Source organism: Astatotilapia calliptera, chromosome 6, assembly GCF_964374335.1.
Source record: "Astatotilapia calliptera chromosome 6, fAstCal68.1, whole genome shotgun sequence".
Classification (NCBI taxonomy): domain Eukaryota; kingdom Metazoa; phylum Chordata; class Actinopteri; order Cichliformes; family Cichlidae; genus Astatotilapia; species Astatotilapia calliptera.
Genome location: NC_137427.1, coordinates 11,981,796 through 11,998,896, shown reverse-complemented (window position 1 = coordinate 11,998,896; position 17,101 = coordinate 11,981,796). Strand labels below are relative to the sequence as shown.

The following is a 17,101-nucleotide window of genomic DNA, read 5'->3' as shown; positions in this document are numbered from 1 at the left end:
GGAGAGAGGTAAAATGATCAAATAATCCAGAAAAAAAACACAATACGCAAAAGTTTAAATTGGTTTGTCATGGAGTGTAATAAACATTTGATCCCCAAGCAAAACATTACTCTGTGAAAAAGCACAGCAGTAGCTGTGGGGTGGCTGTAGCTCAGGAGGTCATCTCCTAGTCAGGTTGGTTGCTCTAGTCTGCATGTTGCTCTCTGATGCAGAGCAATATTGTGTGACAGTTAGAAAGCACTTACGGTACATAGAAAAACAAAGCAAAAAGTGCTTGTTTAAATGGGTGAATGTGAAGTTATGTAAAGCGCTTTGAGTCCTCAGAGTAGAAAAGCGCTATATAAGAACCAGTCCATTTACAATAAAACATATGTTGTAGTTGGTCAGCAGGTTTGCACACATCTCAGGGGAGAGTTTTACCCACTCTTTATTTATGTTTTTTCAGGGTTCTGTACCCATCAGCAATCTATTCAGGAGTATGTATCAGACAACCAGCCACATCTAAGCAAACAAAATTTTATAAATAAAATTTTATTCCATGTGAAAAGACAACAGAAAATGTAACAAACAAGACTGTAAAAATTATTTTTCTTCTTTTTCTTGTATTGGCTACTTCTTTTAGGGCTCACCGCAGCTGATCATCGGCATCTGTCTTACTTAGTGACAGTACCTCACGCTATCCCTAGGATCTCTGTTCTCTGTCACTACATCCATGAATCTTCTCAGAGGTCTCTCTTTTCCTCCTGCATGTCAGCTCCATATTCAATATCCTTCGTCCAGTATGTCCACTATCCATCCTTAGCATACCCAAATAATTACAACTTTGTCTCCAAACCACTCAACCTGAGCTGTCCCTCGGATATACTCATTTCTAGTCCTGTCCTTGTAAAACACTACCATCACTCTTGCTTCTCTGTCACAAATCACCCTGAGATTCATCTCCAAACACTCCACCCTGTGCACACTCCATTCTTCAACTTTCTTGTACAAAGATATAAAAAATGATAAAGATCGATCATTTAAATCCATAAAAGAAATAGAAATCTTTAAAACTAATAATAAACAAATACAAATTATTAGAAGCCACAACTTAAAACCAAAGGAATTGAACTAATGATATATTAGATGCAGGCTGATCATCGTGTATATTTGTGTGCTTGATTCAGTTCTCTCACATGTAGCCTTTCACTTACTTTACACACTTTGATTCTTTTCGCACTCTCAGAGATCTACTGCGTGGACACAGTCTTAAATATTAATGAAATGGTATTTCGTTTATGTGTTTGCAGTAGAGAGCGCATGAATTATTCACAGAGGAAGAGGCGAGTCTGGATCCCGCTACGTCTACTGGAAGAAGCTACAGTCACGTGACCACAAACGTCAACAACGAAATGGCAGCCTCCTGTTTTGTAAATTAACACAAGGTCCGAGCTGGTTAAAAGAGCGCTTCGATTTTAAATCTGAGTGTCGCATTTTCAAGGCGAAACCACCGGGTGTGTATTCAGCACTTCACTGGCTGCATGCGGGGGGCTACTTTACCGTTTTATGGTCGCTAGCTGCGGATTGAAATGCTAGCGTTTTGTTTCAAGGCGACTCAGCGCGAGTACAGAAGGCTGTGGACTGTTTTCAAAACGAGGAAAACGACCAGTCCGCCCACGCCTGTAGTATTGTCTGTCACGAAAGCTGCGAGAAAAGCGCTTCCTTTCAGCTGTAAAGCTGGATAATTAGCTAGCAACTTTCCTAATATTCCACCGGTGTGTTACCACACCCACATGTAAATCCATCGCCGATACTCGGAATGAATTAGTTATTTGTGTGTTCTGTTTGGCCTTTTCAAGGAAAAAAAGTGATGCCTTAATGGAAACAAAAGTCGGCTACAGACTCTGCGTTTGTCTGTTTTATTACTTTTTAAAAACACACTCAGATACAATAATTGGATTTTATTGAGAAAATTAACTAGCTAGTGGTTCAGATACTGAATGCAGCTGATTCATTTCATGTCAACTTGTAAACAACAACCGCACGCTGAGCTTCTAGCCAATAGGAGACCTCATCGATGTAAAATACTGCTACCTGATTGGTCGGTTTGTGGATTCTTTTTACACAGCCTCACACTCACTGTGGAGAGTGATGGGGGAATCCACTGCTGTAGGTGATTATTGTGGTACAAAGGGTCACACAAATGCCACCTCAACCCAGTCAGCTTATTCTTTTAATATTTAACTCTGACTTCAGTAACAGTTGCTTATTCAGCATACTGCAGCAGAATAAAGGTCCAGGTGTGGCCTGTGACTTTGAGCTCCACGTGAATAGTTTGGTAGGTTGTCGTCAGTCTGTTCAGTTTCAGTCATCTGAATTCAACATGCCATCCGAAAAGTCAGGTAATCTCTAAAGAACCACATCTGTGTTTTGGAATTGTACCAGACTATCTGATTACCTATTGAGTACTGGTGTATCAGTGTTTTTGGACACTGATCTGTGCTTTGACAAGAAACTAGAGCCTATCTTATGATGCATTTTGAGATTGCTTTTTTTTAAACTATGTATGTTTAGATTTTTTTTTTTTTTTTATTTTAATGTTTTTCTTGACTTCTTTCAAACATATCTCCTTTGCCATTCAGAAAAGGCTATGTCTCCAAAGATAACTGGAGAGCTGCTCAGGCAGCTCCGTCAGGCAATGAAGAACTGTAAATACTTCTCTGAGCCTATACAAGCCTACATAATCCCATCTGGAGATGCACATCAGGTAAATCAAATCACATTTACTACAATAAATATCTTTACACAACCCGTTAGCAAGACGCATGGAAAATCTCTCAGCTGCTCCTCTTACTTCTGTCCCTTCTCTAATTTCCCTTCTCACTGTGAACTCAATTCACTTCTTAATTCACTTTAATTTACTTCTCATGGTCTTGTCTGACCTTTGCAACTGATTGTAGCCCTTTGCTCATTACACTTCCCTAACCCTGCCCTTTTCTTCATGCACATGACTAGCAGCGATGGTGGCAATTAAAATGTTTGTTGGGTGGATGGCCACTTCACAGTGATTGTTAATGAAGCTGATTTCTCCCGTGTCCCTGTGACTTTCAGAGTGAATACATTGCACCGTGTGACTGCAGACGTGAATTCATCTCTGGATTCGACGGCTCTGCAGGTTTGTATTGCTTGTGCATGATTCCCATTGCACACTCAAGTGTAGGTATAATCAAACATTTTCACTGCAAAAAAATCTGGAACATTTGATAACTCAGAATGATATTTGATATCTCTCGTTCAGACTCGTTTGTTAAGGGTAAAGCAGAACAAAAAACACCAGTGCACCTAGTTTCATGTTGAAAAGTAGTTTTCTTTCCCATTAAAGGCTGTGAACTTTCAAGAAAGGTGTTGTTGTTTTTTTTGTTTTTTTTTTTAAACGTAAAAAAACACTGTGGAAATCTGGCCTTTTGCCCTGACATAACCACAGTTTTACACGAGACAAGAAGAATTCACTCTTTCTCAGGCTGCTTGTTCACTGCTGTCATTTCAGAGGTATAAACCTTATATGTTGCTTCAGAGAAATGAATAGATATGCTTTTTGTACAAATAAAGCCAAGTAGCCAAAAGAAAGTGCTGAACAAAATTTCTTCCATACTTTGCCATTCAGGCACAGCCATCGTTACAGAGCAGCATGCTGCAATGTGGACTGATGGCCGATACTTCCTGCAAGCCAACCAGCAGATGGACAACAACTGGACCCTGATGAAGATGGGTAATGTCCACCTTGGTGTTTCAGTGATGAAAAAATCTCTCTCTGTTACATAAAGTACAAACACCAACGGATCTTTTTTCTTCTCATTTAAAAAGTTAAATTTAACTACATGCGCTTTTAAAGTTTGAGGCTCTCTAATGGAGCAGCTGCACAGGCACAACATGGACATTTAGATCTATCACAGCATGAGTAATAAGGCTTGAGTCACAGCTAGACAATAAGTCAGAATGTTTATTTATTCTAAGACTGGAAAAAGTGTCCCAGACTTGAGTTTAGACACTATTTGTGTCCGCACCGAGTGTAGACACTCATACATTTTAGTATTCCATCTTCCACATTGGTATGAGTCATTTATATTATACATTCACATGTCTTGAAGGTGTCATAAACTGATTTTAATAATCATATACAGGGCTGAAGGAGACGCCCTCACAGGAAGACTGGCTGATCAGTGTTCTTCCTGAAAACTCAAAAGTGGGAGTAGATCCTTGGATCATTGCTGCTGGTAAGCTACAGTATCATATTCATGTTAGTTCAGTGAATTAGCATTGCAAGCTTTACTTGGAAAACCACTCATGCTGCAGTGAGGCAACCGAGGCTAAAGGAAATATTCCAGTATGCAACAAGAGTGCATGATTTGAACATTTCTAGCTCATCTTATTAGATTTTAACTTGCACAAAAAAAATGGAGGAATTCGTAAGCTCTCAGACAAATACACTTGCATTTTGTTGTAGAGTAGAGGCAGCCTGCAGCGTCTCCACTTCAGACCCACAAATCACCCTAAATAAATAAAAATTCAGTTAGGATCTGTATAATCAGAAGAATATTGTTTACAATCGATGGCCATTTCTTTTTAACTTCAAATTTATATCAATAGCACAGTATAGAAGAGCACACATGGTTGACAACAGATAAGACATCATCTAATACCCACATGGAGATAAATAAAGTTATCTGAATTGTCAAAAACCGAATGAAAGGACACATTTGGGTGGATGTGGGTTGCCATGCAGCTTGCAATAACTGTAAGTAGGCTAATACGACTTAATCAGCATGAGCTTCATGAGATTAGCTGGTTGGACTTTGAAACTATGCGTGCTGGCTGATATTACTGCAGAGTGTGACTCTGTTGTCCATATGAAGTAACACTATGGTTTTTTTTATTTGGTATTTGTGCTTGTTAAGAAATCTCATATTGTGTTTCAGACCAATGGAAGAACATGTTCAAGGCTCTGTCCAGTGCTGGCCACTCGTTGGTAGCAGTGCAGGATAACCTTATCGATGCCGTCTGGCTGGACCGACCAGAAAGACCCAGCACACAACTCCGTAGCCTGGGATTAGACTTCACTGGTCAGTGCAATTAAATAGCATTAAAACCATTTTACATGTAGCCTCTTTTTATTTTTAATAGTAACTTATTAAGTCTGGTGTTTTTTTTTTTGTTTTTTTTAAATTAAAAAAAATTGTGTAATACTTTTAGAAATCCACATAATCTAGACACAGTTTAATGGCCTTTTTAATTACGTTTCCAGTCTTGAGTAACTAGATGTATAGGCATTGTATGAAACAAACTTGTGTCTTTGTGTGTTATTTATGCTTTGTGTAGGTATTTCCTGGCAAGACAAGATCACAACGCTGCGAGCCAAGATGTCAGAGAGGAAGATCACCTGGTTTGTTGCAACAGCACTGGATGAGATTGCGTGTACGGTTCAGTTTTCCTATCCTGCTCCTGAGTGCAGTTCAGCTAAGCTCTTCAATGTGCATGATTTAAATATTACTGTTCGGTACATGATAACAAGTAGAGGACACATGTGCGAGTGTCCCTTTAGATCAGTGGTTCTTAACCTTGTTGGAGGTACCGAACCCCACCAGTTTCATATGCGCATTCACTGAACCCCTCTTTAGTGAAAAATAAAAGGTGATTTTTTTTTTTTTTTTTTTTTTTTTTTTCAAATTCAAGGCATAGATGTATTTTTTTATTGGTGCACAAAATGAACTGTACATGTCATGGTGGAGGCTCCGCTGAACCCCTGAGACCGACTCACCGAACCCCTAGGGTTCGATTGAACCCAGGTTAAGAACCACTGCTTTAGATTCAAGGATCTCAGCGTTCACCGTGCTTTATTTGCTCTTGTTTCTGATTGTCCTGTTTATTAGATGAAGACTTATTTTGATTGTCAGCAGGTAACATTTAGGGCTGGATGGCTTCAACCAGCAGATTATAGTTGTAGATTATAGAGATGAAACCTGTAAGGATGAATGACAGTTCAATAATAACACTGATATTTTACACCACCCACTTCATACTGGCTCATTGTTTCATGAGAATTAAAGTATTCATTGCTATGTGATGCATCATAATAGAAGGAAGAATAGGGTATTTCTTTTTTTTTCTTTTGTTTGTTTAATTTTTTTAATCTGTCATCTTATCGTTTTGTTTTCTCAGGGCTTTTCAACCTTCGCGGGGCAGACATTGAGTACAACCCAGTTTTCTTTGCATATACCATTGTGGGAATGAATACAATAAGGTGACGTCCAGTATAATGCATCAGTGATTATGAATTTGGACAAACAGTGCTTTACTGTAAAACTTAGACAGTAGTTTGTATAATTTGAGAGATGTCAGAATAACTGAAGTGCATTTTCATTGTGTTTAGTGCAATCACATCTGTTAGTGCTAATGAAAGATAATTGTATGCAACCAGATTGTATACTATATGTATTGCGATATATACACTGTATGTATTTAGTAGCTAGTTAAGGGCACATCCAGATTACACCTCCCAAAGCCAGAGGAACAGGGTTTCCTCCTGTGTTAACCATTTCACTTTTTCACTCAGCAACCCTTTCCTCTCTGCAGGTTTTTTGTGGACCTCAAGCGTCTTTCTGACCCTGCAATGAGAGAGCATCTGCAGCTGGACTCCCCTAGCAAACCTGAGCTCAGTATCCAGACATTTCCGTATGAGTCGGTCTACACTGAGCTCCAGGCCATCTGTGCTGCACTTGGCCCAAAGGACAAAGTGTGGATTTGTGATAAAGCCAGTTGTGCTCTCACACAGGTCATCCCTAAGGTGAGAGAAATGATTAATCAAGAGGGAAATCATTACTTGAGTCACTGCTAAATTTGTAAGTTTGCTCCCTTATGAAGACGTGAACGTGCTGTAATTCATGTGGTAGTTTCATTTGAACAGGAAGAGACAGAATATCGACTGCAAATCCAAAACAAACACGTTACATAAAAGTTATAAACTGATTTTCATATCAGAGAGTGAAATAAGTATTCAATCCTCAAGCAGAACATGACATAGTCCTTGGTGGAGAAATCCTTGTTGCCAAGCACTGAAGTAAGACATCCTTGCCAACCACCCATGAGGCAAGGTCTTACATGGAGCTGCAGACAAAGGGTGGTTGAAGGTCATTTTGTATATTGGCCACTTCTGAATAATCGTACCAACAGTTCCAGGCTCATGCAGGTCTAAAATCTTGTCTTTGGCATCCTTTAAAAGCTGTTTGGTCTCATAAATTCAGCAGTGATCGTTTCCTCACTGTAGATATAAATAGTTCATGTTTAGAGGCTCATCGTTGGCTTCTGGTGTTCACAAAAGAAGATTAAAAAAAACCCCAAAACAAGCTGGATTGCATCTAGGTCGTGTCTGTTTACACAAATATGAAGAAGTAGTATCTGCTTTAAATACCAGTGGTTGGTAAAAACATACCTGAGTACTTTATGGCTCAGGGGTTATTTGTAAATGTCAGAGAGTTTTTACAGTTTAGAAAAATATTGCCTGTCTGTTTCCTCGTACCTATCAGATGACACATTCTCAGATTATAGGGTCAGATTTTTTAAAACATGCTATGTTTTAAATTCTCAGAAATAGGACAGAGACTTATAAGATTACAGACATTTAAGTGTCTGGTAGAAATACTCATTTTCTCACCTGCATTAGCAAGTAAAACTTGAAAAATATATTGTAACTTTAGCAAAACTAACAACTCTTAATATGTAACATGAATCTGCTCTACCCGATGTGAAACTGGTTCATTACATTTATAAAAATACAGCAAAATACAATAAATATTTCTCATTTAGTATGAATATATTTAAAAAAAAATAGTAAAAGAGCTGCATGTTTAATGTTTTCTCCTGATGTTTTTTTTTGTTTTTTTGTTTTTTTTTTGGGGGGGGGGGGGTAAAGACTCACCGATCTCCAATTCCCTACACTCCACTCTGCCTCGGCAAAGCTGTGAAAAATGCCACAGAGATTCAAGGCATGAAAATGGCACATGTAAGAATCACTGACCCCTGAAATATGTAGTGTAAAACATATTAGTGTGTCTAATATTTTTATAAACTGTGTGTTTGTGCTTTTGCCAACAGATCAAAGATGCAGTGGCACTTTGTGAACTCTTTGCTTGGTTGGAAAAGGAGGTATCGTATTTTTTTTGTTTTGTTTTTTTAATCTTATTTTCATGCATGCATCTCTGGAATTTTCAATTCTGGCTTCAATTCAATTGAATTCAGTTCATATAGCACCTAATCACAACAGTTGCCTTGTACTGTAAGGGAAAGACCCTCTATACACATTTTCACTTACTCCAGGAAACACACGTTTCATTTTTTTTCACTGTGAGTGTAGGAATGCTATGGTCACATGACATTTTGTCATGAGCTTTAACGTCTTCCTTGTTGTCTCCTTGTTGAGTTTCACATGCGTTGGTTTTTTTTACAGATTCCAAACGGCAACGTGACTGAGATATCTGCTGCTGATAAGGCAGAAGAATTACGTAGGTGTGTTTTGTTTTGCTTTTTTGTTTAACATAACGTTGATCAAGCTCATCCAGTTTAGCTTCAACAGCTTCCTTCTTGGAAAGGATGTCTTTAAAAGATGCTGGTGCAGTTCCAATCTGCATCCTCCCTCATGTGCAACTGAAAGGGTTTTTAATTAAATGGTAAGGTAAAAATAGAGCACATAGCCGTCTTTACCAGAAACGGGAACCTCTGTCTGCCATCACATGGATGGATTAAGATCACTTATTGTCACTTGTCTGAAACTGGGCCGATTATGTTTTAATTATAAGCAAGCGTTTACAACTGTATTTCTAAAATGCATTCACTTCTCTAAGCTCTTTTCTTTATGGAAAACTAAAATATAATCACAATACGAAGCCCCTTTCAAAACAAGACAAGTCGTGTATAAATATACATATATGATGCAAAACAGGTGCACCTTCATTGAATGTCGTTAGTGAACCTGTACTGATGCAAACTTACGGTGCAAACAAAATCACACAAAAATGTGAAGGTGTGCACTGTGGCACGCTGAAAAGAAGCAGGAAGCAGAGTTTCTGTTAGATGTTTACTGTGAGCTCATCACTTCCATGGCTGGTCCGTCACTTTATTGTCTCCTAAAACTTAAGTTTCTTGTGTTCTGAGACGGTTTTGTTTATTTGTTTTGTGAGCCTTTTCTTTTGCTTTTTATTTCTGTTGTTTTGTGTACTTTTTTTTTTTTTTTTTTTAGCATTTTTTCTATCTGTTACGATTTACTTACGTTTCAGTGTGCTTGAATTCTCTCGGTCACTGTGCGACCTTGATAATAGTTTTTTTTGGGGGGGGTTTGTTTTTTCCTTTAAACCCACTCAGATGTAAGGCTATTTGGTTTGAAGCCCCTTGTGTAAACTTGCAGAGTAAAAGTGTGCAGAGCACAGAATGGTCACAGCTCCCTCTACTGGACATAGGAAGAAAACAAAGTGCTGAAGTTCTGGTATTAATCTTAACCTGGTATTAAGCTTTTGCAATATTTTTATCCCTCTGGGGTAAAAAGGTGAAAGTGTCATATGTCATTTAAAAAAAATACTTTTTTAAAAACTAATAAATGGCACATTTGCCTTTTCTATAGTAAGCAAAAATAGTGCAAATATGGGAAACAAACTCCCACCAGGTGCTAGCAGGAAGTGCTGGAAGCAGGCGGAGAAGTTGTTATTGATTAAAATGTAGCTGTTTGCTGTATAACAACAAACCCCGATCATCTCAATCACATTAAAAAGAAGAAATTTGTCTGTTACCACTTAACTGGTAATTAAGAACTATTGCATGTGGCTACCTTTTGAAACCAAAGCTGTCATCAAGAAACAGTTGCATCTCGGAAAAATAACAGAAAAAAATAATAATTGGTTTTCTTTTTTAATTTAAAATGTCTGTGAAGGTTCTCAGTCATCCAGGTCATCGTAGTCAAAGGAGCTTGCACAGAAAAGCGTCTGGACTTCTTTAAGTTGCTTGAAGACGTTTCACCTCTCATCCGAGAAGCTTCTTCAGTTCTAAGGTCAAATGGTGGAGAGTCCCAGATATAAACCTAGTGGGAGTATCCCCCCACAGAGGGACAAAAGGACCCCCTGATGATCCTCTAATCACCTGAGCCAAGGTGTGAAACTGGGCGTGGGTCCCAATCAGCCAGAGTTTCGGGTGTGTTCATTGTGAAACCTGGCCCCACCTTATCATGCGAATTCCTGAGGTCAGATGGCCCAGGATGTGAGTGGGCGTTAAGGCGTCTGGGGAGGGAACTCAAAACTGGATTATAGATGGCAGAGAGTTGGTGTCGTAAACCCCCGCCTCTGTTCAAAGATGGTCGCTCACAGTGGACATAGATGGCTTCTTTCACTCCTCTTTCAAACCATCTGTCCTCTCTGTCCAAAATGTGAACACTGGCATCCTCGAAAGAGTGTCCTTTATCGTTAAGATGCAGATGGACTGCTGAGTCTTGTCCTGTGGAGGTGGCTCTTCTGTGTTGTGCCATGCGCTTGTGAAGTGGCTGTTTGGTCTCTCCAATGTAAATATTTAAAATATTTCTCATGGTATAATTATGGCTGTCATTAATGCTTACCATTTTCTTGCACTTTTTTCAGTCAGCAGAAAGATTTTGTGGGTCTCAGCTTCCCAACAATTTCCAGTGTTGGTCCACATGGAGCGATCATACATTACAGGTTAGTTTGCAAATAAAAACTGTATTTGTGTCATTTTTGTTAATTCATAGTTTTAGCTTGTATCTGTGATTTCATGTTTTTGCTTGTAGACCACTGCCTGAGACCAACAGGACCCTCACCGTAAATGAAGTTTATCTCATCGACTCTGGAGCTCAATACGTGTAAGTAAGGTTGCTTTTAAATGCTGCAGAGCAGATGTCTTTAGGATAATCAGTTACCTCTTTACGTCTTTTGCAGTGATGGAACAACAGACGTCACACGTACCATGCACTTCGGGACACCATCTGCTTTTGAGAAGGTAAGTTTGTGCGATTGCTCAGAATATTTCCTGCCACCGGTTAATTTAATTGAATTACACTTAGGTTGACTCAGTACTGTTTATTTACAAAGACTATTATATGTATCTTTGTAATATGTGTGCTATTTTCCTCATAGGAATGCTTTACCTACGTACTGAAGGGACACATAGCTGTCAGCGCTGCCATTTTCCCCAATGGAACAAAAGGTGCAGCACTCGGCTCTGTCGTTAAGACTATGCTGATGTTGTTTTCAGTACACGGATGTTAAAAATGACGATTTTACACCAAAATAGCTAACAAAGTTCCAGATGACTCACGGTGATTAGTACTTGTTCTGTCTATTCAGGAATACAAATGTTTTATTTCTACAAGATAAACATTTTGTCGCTCATAACACGGGCATCTTTTTGGCCAATCAAGCTTGTTTACTTACAATCTTGAACTGTGTCTTACACCAAAGGAAGAACAATCGTGTTATGATTATATCGCGTAAAAAGCCGGAAGCTGTCACCCTGCCAGGGGACATGGAAGTTTGAAATTATTACCATAGGTGCATCTACTAGAAGGCTAAGAGTTACCACTGGCTGCCACCAGTATTTTATGATCATACACTCAGTATTTTAACATCCACAAGCAGAGAAGTAAAAGACCTTTGACATTTTGATCTAAACCTCTATTCCTTTACCAGGCCACCTCTTGGATTCGTTTGCCCGTTCAGCCCTGTGGGAGTCTGGGCTGGACTACCTCCATGGTACAGGTCACGGGGTGGGCTGTTTCCTCAACGTTCACGAGGGGCCTTGCGGCATCAGCTACAAAACCTTCGCAGATGAACCGCTGGAGGCCGGCATGATTGTCAGCGATGGTATGATCTACTGTATAATGGATCATAAAATGAAGAATCTGTTGCATTTGCAGTGTTTACAGAGCAGCTGTTCGATTAATAAATGTCCAGTTATTCAGAGAAACCCCAGCAGCAAATTCAGGAAAGAGCTAAAACAATAAATACCGTGAGTACACTGGAAATGAAACAAAGTCAATAATTAATTGACTTTTTCCATTAACCTTCTATTTTCTTTTCTGTGATATAATACAGTCAAAAACTGCTACATCATTGTATCTCCTCTGGAGATATCTGCTTATCCAAGTAGTGTACAAGTCAAAAGAGGAACCTGTAGTTTTTCCAGAGACTGAAAGAAAATCATATAAAAATATCCAAATTTAACCTCCTAAGTACCCGAACTCTTTCATGGCATGCATTTTTCTTTCTCTTTGCTATTTGGGCTGATTGGGATGAATGTAAAAACAAAGAATTACGTGTTTGTTTGTTTTTAAAAAAAACTGACTTTTGTTTCTGAGAAAAAACGGATCCACATATCAGGACATTCACTTTTTGATAGATTAGTGGCAGTCTAATGTCCTCGTAAGTGGATATCAGGCACTTGTAGAGCAAAATGTAGTATGTTAGTCTAGAAAACCCAAAATGTGATGTCCACATGTGTGGACGCCACGTCCTAGGAGGATAAGGCTACCAAAGCTCAGCTGGCTATAATTTGTGTGTTTGTGTGTGTTATTTATTTGTAGAACCTGGATACTATGAAGATGGATCTTTTGGCATTCGTCTGGAAAATGTGGTCCTCGTTGTACCAGCTAAGCCCAAAGTACGTGTTAAAACGGGTCAAATGAATGTTCAGAAATGCAGTAGATCAAACATACGACTTTTTTTTTTTTACACATTCTCTAAATATCTATGAGTCGTTATAACCATTAAGATGTTCTTTACTTTTAATTATTTGTATCAAAATAATGAGATGAATTAATGATGTTTTTGTTTTTCTGTCTGTATGTGCAGTACAACTACAGAAACAGGGGTAGTCTGACATTTGAGCCTCTCACTCTGGTTCCCATCCAAGTGAAAATGATGAATACAGAGCTTCTCACTCAGAAGGAGGTAAGGTTTTGGTACTCGGATAAAAAGAAAAATCTGTATATGTATACTCGGAGTAGGGTTGTTCGATATAACGATATATTTTTTACGCAATCGTTTGTTTCGTGGTGTCGCAAAATGAACTGTTTACTCTTTCTCTTACATTGAATATAACCACACTACAGACAGACAAGCGTTTGTTTTTATGCGTTGTCGTTAGCAACAACGACGGTAAAACCACCGTGTGTCCGCTTGTTCCACATAAACCTTTCACAATAAAGCTCAAGATCCTGTTGAGACTTTTCAAAATAAACTGAATCACGTGAAAGATGCAGAGTGTTTACTGATGGGAAGCAAAAAAGAGCCGCCAGGTGCTAAAAAATAAACCTTAGACTCAAACGTTAGAACAGGCTTTTCCCCGCAGCACGGCATGTAATAAATACTCACAAAAAAAATGGCGGCTGTTACAACTTATGTCTAAAAATGTATCGTTTCATGCATCGGTTAAAACACTCGACTCCAGATACACGACGTCCAGCTGGAAACACTTAACGCAAGTCGAGCTGCCCGAGATTCACAGAATTTACAGAAAATGTTACATTTTTGTGATTTATATCGTTATCGGACGATAGATGTCTTAATATCGGGATATGAGATTTTGGTCATATCGCACAGCCCTAACTTGGAGTTTATCACAGTTATATATGTGGTAAAAACTTCAAATTCTGCACATCCAGTATTATCAGCTTTTTATTCTGTGCAGTGAAAATGAACATTCTCAGCTTGCAATGTTATTGAAATCCTGTATTACATTATGCCTTGTATATGTGGTTTGACTCTTGGCTCTCCTCTCCTGCAGCGGGACTGGGTGAATGAGTACCACAGGAAGTGTCGGGAGGTGGTTGGAGCAGAGTTGGAGAGGCAGGGTAGGCAGGAGGCATTAGAGTGGCTGATCAGAGAGACCCAGCTGATCATCTGAGGACCATGATCATTTTGCCCAGGATTACTGTTGATTGCTCTGCAGTGATAAACGTTTGTATTTTCTCATGTTTCTCCATGTCTCGCACCCAGCTTCTTTTGTAAAGCACATTACATCAGCAGTTTTATTAAAGATCTGTCAAAAGCAAGAAGCACTTTTATATCCTTACTGTTTTGTGAGGGGAAATAACTTCTGATGAACTATTAGCATATATTGAGTGTTCATGAAACATGGAATACATTATTCAGACTCTTTTAGAGCAAAAGAAATCTACAGTAGTAGTAGTTCTGAGTAGTGTATCACAGACTACTGAATCTAGGTTGTACAACTGATGTAGTGCCCTTCACATCTTGGTGAGAAGTTTTCATACACATAGCTGGAGGTGTCAAACTTCAAACCTTTCAGACTGAGTCAAGTGCCTCTAGCTAATCTTGTTAGAACTGTTTCCCACCCTCTAAAGCTGCATGTAAAATATTGGAGTGTCCAGGACGACACCACTTTTAGGATCACTGGCGAACTCTTGAAACGAGTGAGACAATGAGAGCACCTGTTGCTCCTCTGGTACGCCAATGGCTTTATTGGCTCCCTCCTCATCTTCATCCTTCCCTCCTACGGGCAGCGGGTTACTGTAGATGTAATAGATCCGGGAGTTATCCTTTGGTGCCTCTGGTTTCCTGAAGAAGGTGAGAGGGTTGATGAAACTCGTCGATCTCTTCACTGCTTTGACTGCCACGGGATCCTCCAGCTCGCCTCGGGTCACTGCGCTCTCGTATAATTGTGCTCTTTTTGACTGCCTGTTGAACAAAGCAGTAGTAATTACACTGACATGTAACTTTACTTTGGATTACCTGGTCACTCTTTAAGATTATCAGTTTTAATTTAAACAAATACACAATTTCATTCAGCTGTTACCTCAATTAAACTAGGAGTTGCACATATCTATAAACATGCTTTAGTCCATTAGGCTCACCTGGAACGGTTGTAGCAGACGGTAATGCAGTACAAGCCAGTGATGGAAAGTATACAAAAGGCCAAAGTGATCATCACAAAGTTAAACACTTTGATATCTGGGTGGCAGAAAGCAAAGGGAAAAACGGTTAAACTTTATGATAAGAGTTCTGAGAAATTAAAAGAAGAACATCACGTACCAAACAGGCCGGAGCTCATGTTCTCGTCTTGCTGCTCCAAAGCTGCGGTCCCGTTCAGGTGGAGGTTCACTGCCGTCGGCACTCTGTCTTGTGCAGATTCACTCATGTTGCTGCCACTGACATCCAAAACAAGGACTCGAGGCTGGGCTGTAAAACTCTTTTCATTGGTTTATTGAAAAAAAACTCTGCCCATGTGACTGCAACAGCTTGAGTGAGTCTTTGTGGAGACCCCCCCTTCTTTGTCAGCCCTTGAGCTGGAGACCCCCCTCTTCTGCCTCTCTGCTACTCTCCCTGTTTACTGCTCATTATTCTGTTCAGGTTTCTGGGGGACACTGAGGGGAGGGAGATGCTGATCCCTTTATACTGTTTGTAATAAGCTCTGGGTGATGACCCAGAACCAGTGAGCTTGATTCAAGCTTCCACCACTGAAAGAGGAAGCAACCCAATTAAGCAAATGAAGTAATTTTTTATTGTGCAGTGCAGTGAAAGCATGGTCATTTATAGCAGAATATATATATATATAACTCTTTTGTGGAAGGATGATTATTATACAAAAGGTGCTTTACAGTTTTTACTAAATAAAATTGCAAGTGTTTCAAATTGCATTTTGTTATCTATTTAGCTTGAATTTGTAAGCATTTAGACATAAAAAGTCAAAGAAATAGTGGCAAAGTTCTGAGAGTCCTTCCTTACCTTCAAAAGTCAAAGATAATCCTTTTTTCTAATATAAAGAGAGGAAATAGCTGACTTTTTCCTCTCTCTATCGCTCTCTCTCAATAATTAGCAAATTAGAAATTCCATCTTACTTTTAATTAAATCTGTAAAGATATGTTCACATCATAGACTGTACATAAAAGATGCATGGCGCCACCCACTGGTTGTTAAAAGTTAAACAAGTGTTTTTCCTGTTACCATGTCTGCTTTTTGAAAGCAGGCACCATAAGCATGGGGCAGAAACGGAGGAGCGTTGCACATTCAATGGTTAAAGAACATTTAGTGCTTCTGAGGTATAGGTACAAACTCTAATGAGTTCTAGTGTTACACAGAAATGGTTAACCCAAAAGTAGACAATCAAGAGGTGGCAAATTAGATAGGTATTTTATCTGAATGCGGATGGGGGTGAGAAGCTCAGGCTGCGATGGGATGGTAATAGTCAAGGATGCCCCATGCAGTGGAGTGAGGAAGGTCAAAGGAGGAGTGGAACTGCAAAGAGGGGAGCACAGAGGTGAATATAGCTTGGAAAGGTGGTCGGCACAGAGTTGGGTATTTTTAGAGGCTTGATGACTGTGATCCTGTGCTGCTGTGGTACTTTTGATCAGGCTCAGGGCTCCAGTCCTGCAGTCAAGCAAAGAGTATGACAGAGCAGCACTAGGAGTGGCAAAAGGACCCGAGTGACCTAAAGTGGATCATAAATGAGAAGTGAAATTAGGCGACATTTCAGACAAAATCCAAAATTCGGGACACTGATTTCCTTACCTTTTGTCTGTTATATTTTCACTCTTGGCTTTGCGTGTTTCGAGGACGGTAGTACAGTACAACACAACACTCCAATTAGACTAAAATCAGTTTCCACAAACTGTCAGGATCCACGGCAGAGTGCTTCCAAAGTGTTTTCAGAGCCAAAGCCAGCAAAAACGCAACAAAGACAGCATTCTTCTTTCTTCTTATGCTTCACTTCACCGTGCAGTGCCATGGGAGACATCATGCAATTAGCTGAGGATCCAATTAAAAGGGGTTTTGTTTCTCTTTGATGAGACGATCTGCCACACGAAGTGAACTTTTTGAGAATTTGAATGATCTTTCTAGAAATCTTTATGCATATTAGTTCTTAGAAAATATAATAACTTGCTATATCGAATTAAACAAGAAATTATTGGAAAAATAGTGGATAGCTTGCACTGTCAAATAAGGACTTCATGAAAACACTGCTGTCCTAACAAATTCATTAGATAGTTGTGTTTTAGGGTCCAGGGCAGCATGAGATCTCACTTGTAGCGTTTGGTAGTTCTTAAAAAACAAAAAAC

The 17,101-nt window shown here is 39.3% G+C and overlaps 2 protein-coding genes across 4 annotated transcripts; one reads left to right on the top strand and one right to left on the bottom strand.

Annotated features, from left to right (window-relative positions):
- The first annotated feature begins 1,335 nt into the window (after positions 1-1,335).
- On the top strand, positions 1,336-14,077 carry xpnpep1 (X-prolyl aminopeptidase (aminopeptidase P) 1, soluble). 3 transcript variants are annotated; one of them, XM_026170316.2, is made up of 20 exons: positions 1,336-1,493; positions 2,622-2,746; positions 3,091-3,154; positions 3,644-3,748; positions 4,161-4,253; positions 4,956-5,099; positions 5,356-5,451; positions 6,196-6,277; positions 6,610-6,820; positions 7,946-8,035; positions 8,128-8,178; positions 8,480-8,538; positions 10,650-10,727; positions 10,817-10,888; positions 10,965-11,025; positions 11,163-11,232; positions 11,715-11,888; positions 12,608-12,684; positions 12,876-12,974; positions 13,810-14,077. In XM_026170316.2, the coding sequence occupies exons 2-20, from the start codon at positions 2,630-2,632 to the stop codon at positions 13,927-13,929; spliced, it is 1,863 nt and encodes a 620-aa protein (XP_026026101.2). In that variant the 5' UTR covers positions 1,336-1,493; positions 2,622-2,629; the 3' UTR covers positions 13,930-14,077. The 3 variants fall into 3 exon arrangements, with proteins under 3 accessions (XP_026026101.2, XP_026026099.2, XP_026026100.2); XM_026170314.2 differs by lacking the exon at positions 1,336-1,493 and adding an exon at positions 2,093-2,381; XM_026170315.2 differs by lacking the exons at positions 1,336-1,493; positions 7,946-8,035 and adding an exon at positions 2,094-2,381.
- Positions 13,683-15,313, bottom strand: LOC145429392 (uncharacterized). The gene is made up of 3 exons (XM_080302773.1): positions 15,078-15,313; positions 14,900-14,996; positions 13,683-14,723 (listed from the first exon to the last, which is right to left on the bottom strand). The coding sequence occupies exons 1-3, from the start codon at positions 15,181-15,183 to the stop codon at positions 14,384-14,386; spliced, it is 543 nt and encodes a 180-aa protein (XP_080158899.1). The 5' UTR covers positions 15,184-15,313; the 3' UTR covers positions 13,683-14,383.
- Positions 15,314-17,101: the final 1,788 nt, after the last annotated feature.

Coding starts and splice junctions, on each gene's coding strand:
- xpnpep1 (XM_026170314.2), top strand. CDS start 2,183: ATGCCACCTCAACCCAGTCAGCTTATTCTTTTAATATTTAACTCTGAC. Junction 4,254..4,955: donor TCCTTGGATCATTGCTGCTG/GTAAGCTACAGT, acceptor ATTGTGTTTCAG/ACCAATGGAAGAACATGTTC. Junction 5,100..5,355: donor CCTGGGATTAGACTTCACTG/GTCAGTGCAATT, acceptor TGCTTTGTGTAG/GTATTTCCTGGCAAGACAAG.
- LOC145429392 (XM_080302773.1), bottom strand. CDS start 15,183: ATGAGTGAATCTGCACAAGACAGAGTGCCGACGGCAGTGAACCTCCAC. Junction 14,997..15,077: donor CATGAGCTCCGGCCTGTTTG/GTACGTGATGTT, acceptor TCTGCCACCCAG/ATATCAAAGTGTTTAACTTT. Junction 14,724..14,899: donor GTCTGCTACAACCGTTCCAG/GTGAGCCTAATG, acceptor TTTGTTCAACAG/GCAGTCAAAAAGAGCACAAT.